Source organism: Vulpes vulpes, chromosome 3 (assembly GCF_048418805.1).
Source record: "Vulpes vulpes isolate BD-2025 chromosome 3, VulVul3, whole genome shotgun sequence".
Taxonomy (NCBI): Eukaryota; Metazoa; Chordata; class Mammalia; order Carnivora; family Canidae; genus Vulpes; species Vulpes vulpes.
The window spans coordinates 6,913,062-6,931,354 of record NC_132782.1 but is presented as its reverse complement, the minus strand read 5'-3'; the positions used below and the strand labels follow the sequence as shown (position 1 = coordinate 6,931,354).

At 39.9% G+C, this 18,293-nt stretch overlaps 1 protein-coding gene across 14 annotated transcripts in view; it reads left to right on the top strand.

The window, feature by feature from the left end:
- The window catches only part of RBMS1 (RNA binding motif single stranded interacting protein 1), a 213,492-nt gene that overhangs the window by 120,720 nt on the left and 74,479 nt on the right, over positions 1–18,293 (top strand). For 8 of the 14 annotated variants that reach the window (XM_025994181.2, XM_025994180.2, XM_025994178.2 and 5 more), the window contains exon 2: positions 643–818. In XM_025994181.2, the coding sequence (XP_025849966.1) occupies positions 643–818 (176 nt within the window). The remainder of the gene's footprint in view (positions 1–642; positions 819–18,293) is intronic. The other 6 variants (XM_072751708.1, XM_072751701.1, XM_072751710.1 and 3 more) reach the window with 1 other exon arrangement.

Genomic DNA, 18,293 nt, shown 5'->3' with positions numbered 1-18,293 from the left:
CAACTACCACACCGTTCTCACAGGGGTTAAATTTCACAAGGTTGGCCAGAGCGAAAGGCAGCATGCCTGTAAATCTCATCCAGATGTCTCAGTGGAGCCGTGGGCCAGACTCAGAACTAGGTGAAGTCTGCCGCCTTTGAGCCTTGTGATGGAACTCAAACTTTGCTACACTCGGAGAGTAATCTTTTTTTTTTTCCCCCAAGAGTCTTAATAAAATTATCAGCAACTTTCAATCAAATGTTATTCAGAATTTGAAAACCTTTTCAAAAGTCTAGTGATTTCTAAATGACTGTATCGTAAAATGATATTATCACCTAACTTCATGCAAGTTAATTTTGAGTCTCAGTAGATGTGTTCCTTAAAAGGTGTGAATACATTAATCTTATATAAATTTTTAGCCCTATTTAAGGCAAACGTAGAGACTATTCTACTGAATAAAATCCTGTTACTAATTGCATGTTGAGGGAGAGGGCTTTTTCTGTAGAACGAGCAGGTCTTTTTTGAGGTGTAAATTAAAATGTATACATGAAAGTCACTTGAGAGGATCTGTATTTGTTTTCTTGAGAGAGTTCATATGGCCTGTGAAGGGGGGCTACCCCTGTTGCAGCTGGTTTTCTGACGCTCCCCATCTTTGTCTCTCAGCAGTCTCTGGTCCCAGCCCACCCCATGGCCCCTCCCAGCCCCAGCACCACCAGCAGTAATAACAACAGCAGCAGCAGTAGCAACTCAGGATGGGACCAGCTGAGCAAAACGAACCTCTATATCCGGGGACTGCCTCCCAACACCACAGACCAGGACCTGGTGAAGCTGTGTCAGCCGTAAGTAGCTATAATTCTTGATTGTTTTCAGCTGATAGTTCTTTTATCCTTTATCATATTCTAAAGAGATATAAATTGTCTTATAAGAGATGTTTAGCGCAAGTGTGAACCCTCATTACCGACACAGTGACAGTTCCCAAGTTTTCAGTCCTCAGACACAGCATTAACATCAGCAGAAAGCCTGTATAACAAAATAAATTGGAACATCTTCTCAGTGGAACTTGGCTTTATTGACATTTGACATATGAGAAGTAAAAGAAGAATTTTTGCAAAACTTTTGGCTGGAACCATATTAGGGCTGCTCTCAGGGGTTTTGTTTTTTGTTTGTTTTGCAATAGTCCCTCTGGGAGCCAGTCTATCCATGATGAGAGAAACTTTAGCTATTACCATTTGTCAGAAAGGTAGTTACCATCTAGCTATCTTTCTAATTTTTTTTTAAGATTTTATTTATTTATTCATGAGAGACACAGGCAGAGGGAGAGGCAGGCCCCCCCACAGGGAGCCCAATGGGGGTGGGGGGACCTCCATCCCTGTTTAAGGATCATGCCCTGAGGTGAAGGCAGATGCTCAAACCACCGAGCTACTCAGGCATCCCCATCTAACTGTATCTTAAATGTGTGTAAGACTCTTAATTTTAGCCAGGAAATAATAGTGTGTCTTCACTAGCACCTACAGCTTTGTGGTCTGGGTTATTCACTCTCCTCTGTTTGGGAATTCTTATTTCCAAAATTCCTATTTCTTTTCTCAGTGCCACCCTTTCTGAGTCTTGGGAAGAAATGTGTGCGTGTGCATAAAGCTCCAAAGTAAATATGCGTTATATGCTAATGTTGTTGAAGAACAGAATATAAATATGTTACTTTGCAAATGATGTTAACTCACTAAGTAAGAAAGCACTAATTTAAATCATCAAAGAGCCAGGGACGCCTGGGTGGCTCAGCGGTTGAGCATCTGTCTTGGCTCAGGGTGTGATCCTGGGGTCCGGGGATCGAGTCCCACATCAGGCTCCCTGTGAGGGGCCTGCTTCTCCCTCTGCCTCTCTCTCTCTCTCTCTCTCTCATGAGTAAATAAATAAAATCTTTTTTAAAATAAAATTAATAAATAAATCAAGGAGCCAGAAGCACTGGCCAGGGCAGGGATCACTGTGTAAAGAGCTATAAAAGCCTCCACATATCACAGCGTCTTTTATTTACCAAAGATAATTATGGTCCTTGACAAAAAAAGGGGGGGCTTTATGTAACTGTGGAAGAAAATGTCTACTCAAGAATGTTTCCCAGTCCCTGAAAAATATTCCCGTTTCTCAACAGCTGATTAATGGCATCTCATTTCCGTTGTCTTGGGTACAATACAGATTCATTACTTATTAAAGTATGTTTCGGAACTTGGGCAGTATTTCCAAAGTGGAACTAAAAGTAACATCTGGCCTTCCACAAGGAGGTGGCGGTGGTTTTGCTTTGTTTTGTTTTTAGAGAGGAGGTGGGATGGCAAGTGGTAGTTCTTTAGGGTCTGGAGAGTTTTCCTATGGCCACCACTCTCAGCACCCTCCCTGTGCCTTTCCCGGGTCACCCTTTTGATCCACCCTCTTAGACTTTGACCCAGGCCCTTGTGCTTTTCAGGGCAGTGAAACAATGTCCGGTGCTAGGGACTAGGCTGAAAGCAAGTTCAGCTCTCGGGGTTTGTCATGCCTGGCCAGAGGCAGAGGGAACTTGGCCAGCTGCGCCTTGCCCTCTTGCAGCTGTCTAAGACCACAAATAGGCTTTTTGCTATCTTGTCTGCTTCTGGTCTTTACTGGCGTCTTCTTATGCTTTTGCAGCATAATTACAGGTAGATAGAGCGCCATAAAGTCTAAGGAGCTAAAAATACAACTGTAGGAAACAAAAGAATGGAGCTAACCCTCAAGCTCTTGAGGTATAAAGGAGAGAGGAATTCAAAAGAAATAGTTCCTCAACTAGTTTTGAATCATGGAAGATGAGTTTTAACATCAAGGAGGCAGAGTTAAATAATCATAAAATAATAGATTGATGCCATGTTCTGTGTTTAGTAAATATGTACTTGAAAAATTTAACCAGTAACTTTTTTTAATTGAGTCACATCATATTCCACATGCAGTAGAAGAACATTTTATCACTTTCCCTGGAAAATGCACCTCTTTTTTGTTCTTGGTCTCTTTAATGTATATGGATTATCTTAATGTGTTTCACCCTCTCTGCTATTACCAATAGCAGCGATAAACATTGGCCACCATCACTCTTTCCTATTTATTGGCAAAACCCCAAATTTGATACTAACTGTGAAGAGAGTGTTTCTGATATGTGGTAGGTAGAGGCAGGACATACAGCCATATCTGCTGAAAGCTTCATTCCATTTACCACAAGGCCTGTAATAAGTACCACTTTTGACTTGCTGACAGTTTTGTGTCTTAGACTGGAAAGAGAGAGAGAGAGAGAAAAGGGCATTCCTGTTCTGGACTTAATTGTTTCCAATAAAGAATACTAGTTGGTGACATGGAAGTGACTCATCCTATGGGAAAAGTGACTCATCCAACAGCCGAAAAAACCCAGTGGACATAATTAGAGATTTTTTTTAGAAAAGTCAGTATCAAAACTTCTCAGAAAAGATAGGTGTAAATTCATAGGTCTAAAAAAGAAAAAAAAATGTTTTAGAATTAAAAATTTAGCACTGTAATTTCAAATTCACCCAATGGAATGAATGGCAGGAGGGGCAGCAATTAAAACAAATAACTTGGGTCTCCCCGCCCCTGCTCGGGGAGCAGGGGGCTTGGTTATGTCAGAGGGTTATCCAACAGAAAGATGGGAAAAGATCATCTAAGAATGTTTGTAGTAGTGACCTAGTTCCATACCAACAACGTATGAGTCTTAAGGCAAGAATGATATAAGGGTTGTGAAAACTGGAAAGGAAAGCAAAAAATATTTTTAAAAAGCTATGTTCGGAGTAGAATATACACATGCTGTGTTAGAAGAAATGACAGTGAGAAAGCAGCCTCATACCAAGTCATAGAAAGACTCTTAACCCTGGAAGTGTAGATGAACATGGTTAGGGTCGTGGGACAGGGCTCAGACTAGAGGGGACCAGTTGCGTTTCTAGCTACTGAAGGAGGCAGGCAGCAGGAACCAGGAGATGTGATGGCAGCTGTCATGGCAGGTGATAGGGGTTGGAAGTAGGTATATTCCCCAGGAGGATTTAATGAGGGAAGCAGATCAGCTCTGGGGAACTTCTTAACCGTGTGTGTGTGTGTGTGTGTGTGTAGGAAATCTGGTTGGAGCCTCATGACTGTTTCAGGCTGCTGCACCTTTGTTTCTGATTCTGAGAAGTTACCTACTCAGAAAGTACATGGGCACCATTAACCAGCAAGTTTAGGGAATAGAGCGATCTGGGTAACAGGAAGGAGTAATCTATTACCCAGGGAACTCGGTCTTAATTTCTTCCCTTCTCTAAAATCCAGCCAACCAAATACTTCGCTTGACTTTGGTGCCATTTCATTTCTCTCATTCAGCCTCCTCAGGCGAATTTTCTAGACAGATGAGCTGAGGACTCTTGTTCCCACTTTCTTTGCCACCTCACCCTTTGCATTTTGCCTTCCAGTTCTCAGTTGAAACTGCACTGGCATCTTCTATCTATCTTACTTTATTTGATACTTAACTCTGCTGATAGTGTTTCTGACACGTTATACAGAGGTAGGACATAACAGCGCTCTTTTCTCTCTCTTTTCCACTCCTCATCCACTTCTCCTGAGGACTCTCTGCTCTTTTGATTTCAGTTCTTGGCTCATTCTTCTAGAGCCTCATCTTGTAGGGCTCTTCTCCACTGGCCCCCATTTTCTACACATTTTCCACTCTAATCACCTCAAATTCAACACTATCTCCTTCCTCTTCAAACTATGACATTTCTAAATCTAACTCTCTGAAGCGTTGGAGTGGTGGTTGACTATTTCCCATTACCCTCTTAGCCCCCAAGTCTTACAGATTCTGTGGCCTTGCTCCTTCCTTCTGCCAGAAGAATTGAATGCTTCCTCCATCCCTCCCCACATAGTGACAAGTGAGAATGATTTACCTCTGCTGTTACCTTGTCTCAGGTGCCTCCTCATTTCCCCTTCTTGATTTCTCAAGGCCAAGGCTAAGTTCATCCTACCTCCTCCATGCTCGGACTGCACTAAATTCTCCTTATTTTCTTTTATGTGTCACATAAAAGCATCTTCTTTTCATACAGTTCTATTCTCCATGAGCTTATTCCACTGTTCAGCAGCGGTCTGCGACCATATATACCGCTGACAGCATATCATCTTTTTTTTTTTTAATTTTATTTATTTTCTTAAGTAAACTCTACACCCAGCATGGGACTCAAACTTATGGCCCTGAGATCAAGAGTTACACACTTTACTGACTGAGCCAACTGGGACCCCCCTCATATCATCTTCATCAATTTCTCAACTACTTTATAAGATCATGGTGGTTGGCATGGCAAGAGTTTGGCACTCAAGAGTTACAAACCACAGTGGTAGGCAAGTACCTAATTCTCAGGAGCCTGTAAAATGGGTCAAATAAGGTTTAAATCATGAAGTTGTGATGAGGATTAAATCAAGTTATTTGAGGAATGGAGCTGGTCCGATGCCTAGAACACAGTCGTCATTGAACAAATATTAGTCTCCATCTGCCCATGTCTTTGTTCTTCAATACCCTAACTACTAGACTAGAATACACTTAAATTACATGTAATCCTACATTTAAAACTAAGGGGTGAAAAACCAGATTCTGATTCTGAAAGCTGGGAAAGCCAGGGAAGTGGGTTATGTTAACATAGCTGCATAACTGCCCGCCTTCTTCTTGAGGCTCTTTTTTTTTTCTTTTGGCACTTGCAAAAGACTGGTTTCAGCTTTGCGATTTATTTCTTGTCGTAATAATGACTATAGCATGTAAAATTTTCCATTGTGTCCAAACTGTCCTTTCTGAAGTTTTAAAAACATATTTGTAAGCAAGGTTTGTTTCATGGTTCTTTCTGGTTGACAGTGGGAGCAGATGAGTGTCTCTGTTGGCTGTGGCTAGGTAGCTTAGAGGTGACTGTGGTATTGACATCTCATGAAAAAGTCTAGATAACTCAGTGTATCAACAACTTAATTTGGAGAAGAGTCTATTGATATTAAAACAAAAGGAGGTATTTCCACTCCTCTTATCATATAGATCCTTTCTCTCATTCTCAAACCAATTGTGGTCAACCATTTTTTTGTCCTTCCATTCAGTAGACACCTAATTCATTTCAAAGTGCAGGAAAACATGATTTCAGTGTAAATGTGAAATTAAATCTAACTTACAGTATTATAGCCTGTTACTAATTAAAAGGAAATGTTTTTTGAATGTAATCCATTTCCCTGGTTTTAATACCCAGTACATTTCATTTCCTGTCCTTTTGTTTTCTGTTTTCTACAAGTCTGCCTTATTCTTTTGAGTATACTACAGCTCTTAAAAAAAAAAAAAAGGCAAAACAGAAAAACAATGTGATCAGAGGTAAACATAAACAACAAGCCTCATGAAGACAGAGTAAAGTAAATGTTTCTCAATCAGTTCAGTGTTCTGTGAGAAGTCAGAGGACGACTTTGTTAATCTTGATGCCAAGGCATTGGGGTCACTTTCAGTACGAGGGCATCTTGACTTCTCAGGGCAAGGAAGAGTTCTCGTAGGGTAGAAATAATGTCCTCTAGGCCTCAGAAAGAGCCCAAGTGGTGGGATAGTGCTTGGGGGTGTTTAAAAAAAGCACAAGGAACACTTCTTGGTGGGTAGCTCCATTTAGCAATTACTAGTTAGCAAGGCTTCTGGTGACTAGAGTGAAGAATGTGGGTATAGAGGAAAATGGAGCTGGAGGTACCATTTGGGGGCACAGTGTTAGCACCTTCCATAATCTAAAAAGTTGGAGTTTTTCCCAAAAGTTTGGAGTTTTTTCTTTGGTAGCAGAGGAGTTAGTACTTACAGTGGAAGAGAGGCATAATCCAATGTGTCTTTTTTCTTCTCTCCGAGTGGTAATTCTACCCAAAGGAGGAAGTTGCCTTGGAGAAGGAGAGTCTGATAGATGAGAGATGATGCAGCCTTGAACCAGGGCGGTGATAAGAAATGGGATGGGGAGGAGGTGCTGGGACAGCACAAAGGTGTCTTGGAGGTGGGGACATCAGGACTAGAGCATAATTAAAAATGACTGTAAGGTTTTAGCTATGAATAAAGAGAACACTTGAGGTGCCTTAACTGAGAAAGAAAGCACAGGGAAAGAAAATTAGGGCAATTATCAGGAAAATGGACAACTTGAAGTGATTGTATTCTTTTCTCTGTACATCTTTATCTCTGTAGCTCTAAAATTTCTTTTAGAAATCCGTTTGCTAAAATGTTGTTTTTCCTCTGCGAATAAAATAAAATGATCATCACTGTAATCCAAAATGATCAGACTACTTTCAGGGTAAAAATGAAAAGTGAAGGCATTCCAGTAAGATGAATACTAATCAGTGTTTACTCCATTATGAAGTTACCTTCAGTGTTTACTCTGAAAGTAACAGTGGGCCTGCTAGTTCTAATATCCTGAATTCCCAGGTAAATATGAAATCTTCTGCAATTTTTAGAAGTTACATGAAATGAGAGACTCCTGGGTGGCTCAGCGGTTGAGCTTCTGCCTTTGGCTCAGGGGTCAAGTCCCAAATCGGGCTTCCTGCAGGAAGCCTGCTTCTCCCTCTGCCTATGTCTCTGCTTCTCTGTGTGTCTCATGAATAAAGAAGTAAAACACTTTTAAAAAAATAGTTACATGAAATGAGAAGGACAGAAGTTCAAAACAATGATCCTATGATGAGGTAGAAAAAATCATTCCACCTAAAAGAGATCTGGTTCTCACATCTACATTGAAGAGAGATTGTAGAGCCAGGTGATCCAAAATCATTCAGATTATTTCCAGATGACTCAGTTCAAAAAGCTTAAACATACCCTGAGTTACTGCATTTTTTTTTTTAAGAGAAGAAACACGTACACACACATACTTCTCTATGAGAGTATTCAGGTAGCTATACAGACAGACATGAAAGAGACCAGAGTTTTTACTGCCTACATGAGGCATCATTCCAAAGTCAGCAGTGTGAGTCTTCCAGACGCAAAGCTCTTGATGTAGGGTTAAATCAGAAGCTGATACAAGGAGGGTGATTGATCTCTCTTTAAGGTATAATTGACTCTTCAAGTGTTGTCTTCCAAGCAAGTTGAAGTAGTGTCTTAGTGATGCTGGTGGTGGTGGTGATTGCGTTTTATTTAACACACACACCAAGAAATGATAGGCTGACAGACCATTTTTTCTTTGGTATTAACTATCTCAGGTAATTAAGATGTGGACATGTTGAGCTATATGGTATTCCAAACCCATCTGAATTTTTAGGTTTTTTTTTTTTAATTGTATTTTATAAGAGTACTGAAAACTGTATCTAGCAAATTTTTATTTCCCAGATTCCTTTGAAAGACAGGGAAAAAGAAAGAAAAGTCAGCAGAAACGTAGTGTAATAGAAAGAAAGATGTTCTCTCATTAAGTGTGTCTTTTAAAAAAAATACTTTATTGCCTAACATACTTTAAAAAAAAGCTTTCCAAAAAGTGCTGTTATGATGAGTTTTCCATAGTTAATCATGGAAAATGCATGCCACTTCTGTCTTTATGACTATTATATACCTTCTTGCCCATGTACAGCTTTTATTTATATTATGAATAACAGAATTTCTTTTAATAAACTTTTAAATGTTTTTGTTCTGTAAAGCAGCCTTTCAAGAGTTCTTTCTTGATCTAGAACATTCTTAAAACAGAAAATACTAATAGTTTCAGGGACTTGGCTTTTTCTGTTGTTGCTAGTGTGGTAGGGATGCCACATAATAAATAACTCAGTGAGGATTTAGACCTAGGAACTTGGGCATGAAAAGTGTGATCTGAGATGTGAAGTTTTCAGACTTTGTCTCGTCCTTTCAAAAAGGCATCCCTATCTACTGAGTCCAAATGTTACATTACTAATTGTAAGTTAGGTCTCTCTTTATGGACAATATTCCAGAAAGGTTCTATACTCAAAGAACAAAACATAATGTATTGGAGACTGAACCAGATTTCATATTTTATGATTTTTGTGGGTTTTTTTTTTTTTTCTGAAAAACAAATCAAAACAGGTTCGAGGGTTTAAGACCAGCAGTGTATTTACCTGAATCTTTTCCTTATTCATTCATCTCTTGACTGTGCCATAAAGAACCATTGTCTTGTTCATGTTAATTGTTTCATTTCCTTTCATGGTATGAAAGAATTCTGGCCTGCACAGATCTTTGACATACCAAGATATAGTCTAAAGATTTTTGGAAATCCCAGAATTTCGCAAAAGTAATTTCAGCGTCAAAAAAAAAAAAGAAAAATCCACACAAATACCTACTTTTCAGTAGAGAACTATCTCTTTCTTAGATTTCTCTTAGCTCTTCCTTAACTTTTATCATTAGAACTAGCAGTGGTTTTTGTTAGGTGGTGGGCAATATTCAAAAATTAACACAATATTTAATCCCTTCTTGAGTTACTGCTACACAATTAGAACAAAAGCTTCTTGAAAAATGGACTGTGGGTGATGGGCTACATGACTCATTTCCTTCTGCTTAATCCCTCAACGATTCAAAAATACGCTGCCGCAAAATTCAAGCTAATTATCAGTAAGAGACTTCCAGTGTCATTGTCACGAGTACATGAAACTGCAGATATTAATTATTGCCGATATTTGATATTTTGGCAGAAAATCTCAGTGATGTCTGTTTCTAATTTATCATCAATGTAATATTGGCTGGTAAGCATGCATATGTAGACATTTAACCAATCCTCCTTATTGTCAGTTGACATTTTTCCTTAAGATTCCTACATGTGATTAAGAGCCATTGTTCCCTGTCTTGCTCAAATACTGCACAAGCTGTTGGCACACCAATTTTAATATTAGCCTTAGCTGAATCTAATTGGGAAGCCAGCACTGAAGATAATGGACGTAACCACAAGCTTTTTTAAAAGAGCAACCACTCTTTCTCTCTGTGAACAGATGGAATTTACTTTATGTTCATTCCATTTTCCTTTATAGGAACCTTAGATTTCTGTAGCAATAGGCTACAGCACTAGCTGTTTGACCATTATATGAAAGTGAAGGTAGTATTATTGAGAATAAAAGCCTTTAAAATCTTTTTTTTTTTTTTTTTTTTTAAGCCTTTAAAATCTTGATTTGGCCTTTGTGCTTGGTTTGACTTAGAATTGCTTTATTGGGTTACCACGGATTTTAGGAATTTACAACATCTTTCTTCACCTTCCCTCATCTTCATTTCAGAATAAATGTATGTGAAAAAAAAAAACCTATAAAAGGTGTAAACATCTGTATAATGCCAGCAGCTAATCTTTGTTACATCCTTACCATGTGCCAGTAACTGTGCCAAGTAGTTTTATTTTTTAATTCTAAGAACAAGTTTCTGAGCAGTAGTATTATCCTTGTTTTAAAGACGAAGTTGAGGGAGGGTTCTTTCTCTAATGACTCCGGAAAATACAGCGGGTAATGGAGGAGCCAGGACTTGCACTCAGACAGCCTGACTCCAGAGACCATCCTCTGAACCACTGTGTGTTCTTTCTCCCCAATACACTCTGAATGCCAGCTCGTCCTCTCCATCCTCCTCTCACCAGCATCCATGCTCCTCTGTGTGCCACAAGATACGACAAGACTCGTTTCTCCAGAACCCTATATGAGACACATAGCTGTGATAGTTGTAATAAAATTTTGTTAGAGAAATCAGCTTCCCTTAAGTCCACTTGAATAGCCAACAGGATCAAAGTTCAAAGTAAAGGCAGGAGGATGGAGGAGGAAGTCGTTTTTCTTGACATCTAACAGAGTAATCTGTTTTAATGTAGCTGGCTGTACAAAACTCAGGTCCTGGTTAGCTGAAGCATGTGTAGTTCCCCAAGATTGCTCGGTGCAGAGAGGGCACCTAATGTGTCATCTGCTTTATGCCTGGGGTTAGTGCATGTACAGAAAGGAACATTCTTTTAGGGATCACTGTCTGACAAAATCAAACAACATTACTTTAGAAAATAATGGGCTTGACATAGCATTATAGTTTTGCTATATGTATAAATTTCATTAAAACATAAGACCAAACCACTTTTGAGGAGAAATTAAATAATTAAAAGTGAGTGGAGAATTCTATTCTTTATTAAGTATCGTGACTTTGGTTTTGCTAGATACTGCTCCAGACATATTTCTGGCCCTCTAGGAGGTTCTTGTCTTACATAGAAAAAATAAGCTTCACACCTCATTTTGGCTAGAATGTGATGTGTCATGGGAGAGGTAAGAAGGTGCTACAGAAATTACAAAATAAGGAGTGTTTGCATGTGATTGGGGCCATCAGGAAAAGCTTGCTTCAGGGTGGGTTGAGCAGCTCCAGCTCAGGTGTAAAGCCAGGACTAGCCTGGCTGCCTGCCCTGTCTTTACTAAGACCATTCCATGGGGGATTTTAATGCCAGAGGAAGGCTTGGACTTCATTGGGAAAGTAGATGACACATACTGCCCCAGGATTTGCCCTTGATAGAATGTGATAAAGGGAATGGGTCCAAGAAGGAAGATGATTTAAAGAGGAGTGTGAGATCTTGAGTCTAGGAAGCTGGGAGTTTGGTACCATTAACAGATAAGGGGATCAGGAGTAAACTTGTTTTTATCCTTGCCTGGAAATTCTCATCCACTCTCAGGAGACTTTTCACTTTTTTTTTTTTTTCCTAAGATTTTATTTATTCATGAGAGATACATGGAGAGAGGCAGAGACATAGGCAGATGGAGAAGCAGGCTCCCTGCAGAGAGCCCAATGTGGGACTCGATCCCAGGACCCCAGGATCATGCTCTGAGCCAAAGGGAGATGCTCATCCCTGAGGAGACTTTTCAAATCGAGTGCCTGTTTGTTTTATGAGTTTGTGTGGTTTTGGTGTGGTCATTAAATGGAAAGAAATAGTGCATCAGTTCCAGACTAGTGACTCTTCAGTGCAGAAGAGAGACTAGTGATTAAACATGTGTATTTGGGCAACCCTGGTGGCCCAGCAGTTGGGCAGCCCCAGTGGCCCAGCGGTTTAGCACTGCCTTCAGCCCGGGGTGTGATCCTAGGGACCCAGGATTGAGTCCTGTGTTGGGCTCCCTGCATGGGGCCTGCTTCTCCCTCTGCCTGTGTCTCTGTATCTCCTCTCTCTCTCTCTCTGCCTCTCATGAATAAATAAAATAAAATCTTTAAAAAAAAATAAACATGTGTATTCACCAGTGGAATAGTGTATATTAGAAACTTGCGGTCCATACAATCCTTATTATGGTCACCAACAATAAGATCTATATGTCCCTCCAACATGTAATTATTTTCTTAAATTTTTATGGTTCAATATTTGGGGCTTAAGACTCTTTAAAAGGTTGCTTTTTGTTTGATAAAGTGCTTTGCAACTCCCTTGACAGGATCATGTGGTTTCATATTGGAGACTTTTGAGAAGAGATTTTGTAAGAGAGATGTGGGACTGAGTGGGAGGAGAAAAGGCTGTTTCCCTAAATGGGGTGTCTAGAATTAGTCAGGAAGTACACTCATAACACAAACAAACCTGACCAAGTTCATGGCTCTGCCCAGGGACATGGGATCTTTCTCCTGGTTGTGCACTCACTGACCTGGCTGTCCTAGGTGTAAGTTTGTCTGAATTGCCTATGGGATGAGGGTCCCTTGTCTTCTTTATTTTCTTTTTGTGCCATTGCTTCTTCCTGCCTCTATTAGGTATCAGATGTCAAGGAGGGAACCTTTATGAAAAACTAGCGGTTTTGTTGTTGTTGTTGTTTTGTTTTTTTTTTTGATTATCTACACTTACCTGCATAGTTTTAGTTTTCCAACTTTGCAAATGCCAGTTTCTGAGAGCATAAGGACTGTTTCTTTAATGGTGAAAACAAAGAAGCAGTCATTTGTGATCCTAGAAACAAATTAGGCTGCCAGCCCATTTGGACAGGAGCACGGATCCTTTCCAGGGGTTTTTCCAAAATGTTTCATTGTCACCCTTAAATCTCAGTCATGAATTATGACAATATTACAGTTATTGCCCCTTTATAGACATAGCTTTTGCTTCAATACTTAATCTGCTTACATGGCCCTGTGTAGTCATTCTGCTTAGCTGGCTAGATAACATTTTTTTTCTTTAATTTTTCCTACTATCCCTTTATTCATTATCTTTTTTTGTTTGATACCATGCAATTAGCTGGTAAAAGCCATTTAATTTTGACTCAGATTTTTGAGACAAAAGAATTTGAGCATTTATTTAATTAAAAAGTTTATTGCATTTTTTTTTTCATCTCCAGTCTGAATCACAGAACTTTATATCTCTTCTAGTCAAAGAGCTGTTAACGAGGAGTGCTCACCAGAATTAAAAATTACATGGCTGGGCCCTTCAGTAGATTGTGAATCAGAAGATTCAGAGAGATAGATGCACAGAGTGGCGGGGTAACATAACATACAGTTGTACCAAAGAGCACAGATTCTGGAGCCTTCCACCTGGCCCTGATATTTCCTTAGGCGAATTCTCAACCGCTCTATGTAAAATTAGGATTCTAAGAGTATCTACAAGACGGAGTTCTTACATGTGGATTAATGTGCGTGGAGTGCTCAGAACATTTTCTGGCATGGATTAATGTTACTGCTATCATTATGTATTTTTTAAACCTCCCAGAAGTTTCTGATGTTCAGTCCCAATTAACAGCTTCTAATTTAGTTCCTTCATATTAAAATCAACCAAACTAAACCTCAGAGAAGATTAAATGACCTTTTTTGAGTCAAAATTAGGAGGTGGCAGTCCTACGAATAAATCCTATGGTCTGAAACACTTGCTTCCCCCCACCACCCGCCGATTTCCCTCTTTTCACAGTGAATATAAACTCTACTCTCAACTCTGCCCTTACTCATGAGTAGGAAATATCTGTATTTCAGTTTCTTGCTAAAGAACTTAACTTTAACCTCTCCACTGGCAGCTCTGGTCAAAAGCTGTTGGAAGAAATTAGATTTATGAAGAATTGCCTGAAGGATTTGTAGTTCTTTTTTTCTTTTTCATCACAGAGCTTCCCAACCTTGTCATGGCACACAAAGAAAAGGGTAATGTTTGTATTCGATTATATTAGTATTAGATTAGAGTCGTATATCATCAATTGGTGAGGCTGCTCAGTGTTGGAATAATGGGCCCCACCCAGTCTCCAGGGGTTGCTGGGTCTGTACCTCCACATCCGTAATAGAACCACCCCTGCAGGGGGAGTGTAGACATTATTTTAGTAGGAAAGCCCTTTGTTAAATTTTTAGTAGGAAAGCCCTTGTGAATGTTTCAAACTCATGGGCTTTTTTTTTTTTTTTTGTATATATTTTATAAATACAAATGTATAACATTAAAAAAATAACCAGGAAGGGGGGTGTCTGAGTGGCACAGTCGGTTAAGCTGCTGGCTTTTGGTTTCACTCAGGTCATGATCTCAGGGTCGTGATCTCAAGCCGCATGTCGGGCTTTATGTTGAGTGTAGAGTCTGCTTGGGACTCCCTCTCCCTCCTTTTGCCCCTTCCCTCTGTTCGTTTTCTCTCCCTTTCTCTCTCTCTCCCTCTCCCTCTCCCCCTCCCTCCATCTCCCCCTTTCTCTCCCTCTCTCAAATAAATTAACAAATCTTAAAAAAAAAAAAAAAACAGGAAGAACAATGAGACAGTTTTGATGAACTTAAAAATTTGAGGTTGGGATTTCTGGATGACACTTGAGAACAGCATCAACAACTTAATGTATCTTATTTATTTCTCTTTTGGTCTTAGTTGTACGGCATTAGGGAAATGCTTATTTATATCCATAGGTAGTGGCAAAGGTAACAGTTTTTTGACAGTGTGTTTTGTCTTCTTAGTGCGGTCTTGAAGGAATCTGATCCAGAAGCAAGAGGGAGAACTGGAAATTTTTTGTTTTAACATTGAATCCCTAATAATAGAGCTATTCAAATGCCTCATGATAGATATAAAACCAGGAGCACCTAAAACTTATGGTCAGTAACCAGTCCTAATGATGTCACTTTATCATGAGTCAACATGTAGGCAACTTGTTATTGTACCACTGGCTGTAAGATCACTGAGAGTGTACACCAACTAGTTGTACCTGCTTTCAGTTTGTCATTTGAGCGTGATGCAGGTGTAGGTCATTTATACAATTTTATATGAAAGGGCATGTGCAAACTTGAATTTCCAGAATGTCAGTGCAGAGTTAAAACTTTCCTAATCAGTGACTCATTTTTTAAGAAGTTCAGATGTACACAAAGAGATGGCAAGGAGACATTTGCCCAGTGTCAGCGTTGGAAGTGGCTTAATATGACGTTTGTCAGTGTGCTAACATTATGCCACAGGTTTGCTTGCATTTCCTGTTGGTATTTTATTTCAAGGCTAAGAAATAAAATTCAAACAGAAAATGGTGGAACTCCTCACGCACCTCTTCAAGAGCCTAACTTGATAACCACTGTGCCACGGAGTGTAGGCTTTATCCGGATGCAGCAGAATCATCAAGGAGCATAGTGCATGAACCACATGGCTATTTGCCCTTGGAGAATTCCCCCCAGGCACTGGGGATCTGGTGGAGGGGGCCCTTAGGGAGCCACCCAGGAGGAAGTTCCTCTGGCCTTCGAGCTGGGGCAGACGGACTTCTTAGCTCAGGCCTTGCTTTTATTCCACTGAACATTCAGTTCCATGATTTCCTTCTTAATTTTGACTACTAGGAAGTTGTGAGCCAAATTTGTATCCCCTGTTGGCAGTTGGCAGGAGCTCACTTTCTAACTTGCCTATCTGTGTAATACTCCTGGGTTTATTTTACCTTCACCTTGAACTCTCCATATCCATTTCTGTCTTGTGGTGTTGCTTATATTTTTGCAGTCTCCAACTTTTTTGGAAAGAGGCAGAAATAAATGCTTCTCGTGCTCTCTCTTCAGCTACCCCTTTTGAAATCACAGCATGTGGAATGTTGCTTGGTTTTCTTTTGTTAGTTTGTACAGCAATCATTCTTGTCAAAGTGGCTCACTTGAGATTGCTGATATTTTAAAATCTCTAATGGCATTTCCATTGTAAAGGAAAATCTACTCCCTTCTCTTTATACTCCAATAAAGACAGAAGTAGATGCACAACTGTTCCTTGACTGTCATGAAACACTAAAATCAGCAAATACACAAAATCATGATTTCCAGCGACTCTTAGCTTGATCGACATCTGTGAAAGGAAGTTGTGTTTTTTTTTTTTTTAAATGTGCTTTCCTTATACCCATTCTCACTTGGAATTCACTTGAATTAATTGCCTTGAATTAATTGCCCCTCCTTTTGATGTTTGAAGACTGGAAATGTTCAGTAAGTTGCCTGGATATGCGTTTTAGCTGTAGGAGTTTCTTTCACTTGTTTTTTGATAGCTTTATAAATAACAATTTAAAATATTTGGTTCTAGCTTTTAAACCTCCTGTGGGCTATGCATCTGTTTATTCTCCATCTACTATGAGTTACTGATAAGTTTCCAGATTTGAGCTTGAAGGAACATTCTTCTTCTGGAAGTAGGTCATCATAATAGAGTTTCTGTGAGTTTCCTCTCCTTCTGTCCTCGGCTTTCCTTTCTGTTTGGCTGTGTTCTAACAGCACCAGCCTTTCCTGAGCCTGCACAGACAGTAATACGCCTAGACCATTGTGTCCTCTGTAGATCCAACACTCACAAATGTCCAGGAGGAAGAATTTTGATACCACATTGGAGAGAAAGGAGGAGGTGGCACTTTATAAATGATCCTAGGCAGCAGCAAATTAGGCAACCCTCATTCTCCTTTCGTAGTGCTGTTGACTTCTGAACCTCCCCAGCAGCACAACCTCAGGAGTGCTGCTGTCACACGGACATAGTTGCCAGGATGTGTCACAATCTGAGCCTGTCTTTGCATGTTGTGGACCAATATGAGCCACCAAGATAAATATCTTTGGGTGTGTGCCTAAAATCTGTATACCCTGCTGCTGCCCACATCTGCACAAAATGTACAGGTAGGCCCTGTCTCCAGAGACAGGTAAACTCACTTGCCTTAGCTTATTGACTCCAGGTGGTTTTTTTGACTTTACGTGTCATGCATGAGTTTTGCGATGGCTACAAGATCCTATATTATCTGCTACCACTCCCCCTAATTTTTCTGACCTTACCTCCCCTAACTCTCCTACTTTACTCCAGCCGTGGTGGACTCCTGGGTATTTCTCCAGCACACCAGGCCTGCTTTGCCTTCCAGTCCCACATCACCCTTTCCTCCCCTATCTGCCTTGCTCCTCCCTAATCCTCCTGACTGACTCTCTCACCTCCTCGAAGATTTTGCTCCGATGTCACCTTCTCATCGAGCCTACCTTGACTACCTTTTTAAAAACTGTAATCTATCTCCACTTGACCTTGGCCTTCTTAATTTCAGTCCTCCTTCCCTTGTATTATTCAATTGTCATAATACTTTCTGCTAACATACTGTGTAATTTGCTTATTTTTGCTTATTTATTATAAGCAAATATCAGTAAATGAGTGAATAAGATGCTTCTTTATATAGCACCAAGGCCAGAATATGAGCCCAGATCTCTAATTGGAGCAGCAATCTTTTCTTGATAGCCAGACTTGGGACCTATTTCTGAGGTGCATATTGCACACACACACACATGCACACACGCTCCCTGAGATGAGCAATGAATACATCAGTGAATCTGGATTACTCGGTGCCAGAAAAAGCCATAGTGAAAATGAAGGCTTTAGAATTTACCACAAGGACAAGCCTTATTTTCCCCCAGGTTATGTATGTTTTTTCTCTCTTACCCTCTTTTTCTCATCTGTTTATTATTATCTTATTATATGTATTTTTGTAACACATCAAATAGTTTTTGTAATAAGGCAGGCTACAAATTAATATTCTAAAAAGAAATGGTAAATAAATCACCAAGCCCTTTAAGCCTCCAGCTCGTCATTGGTAACATCAGCAAATTGAACTGAAATAAGGAATAAACAAGTAAGTGGCAGTGAACCGCCTCATTTCCTCTTCCCTGTCAGAATTGCTAATAAATTGATGAGAACACTCTTTCCTGCTAGGCCTGGCTGGGCCTCAGAATCATTCCCTACACAACACAACCGTCAGAGTTGGCATCTGAGATGAAGGCTATTTAAAACCCTTGGCAGATTCCTTTCAGCCCTGTGGTCTCAGAGAGAGAATTATAGGGTTCCTTTTTTCTTCTTGGGGACCTAGAACTTTGCTTGCTTCCATTTTTTGATATTGAATGTCTCTGCATAAAATGCATGAATAGATCAGGGATTTATTTGTATCTCCAAGTAATCAGTAACTGGGCTGTCTTCAACTTAGTCATGAAATAGGTCATATTAATTAATCAAATTTTCTGACTATGGAGTTTTACCTTACA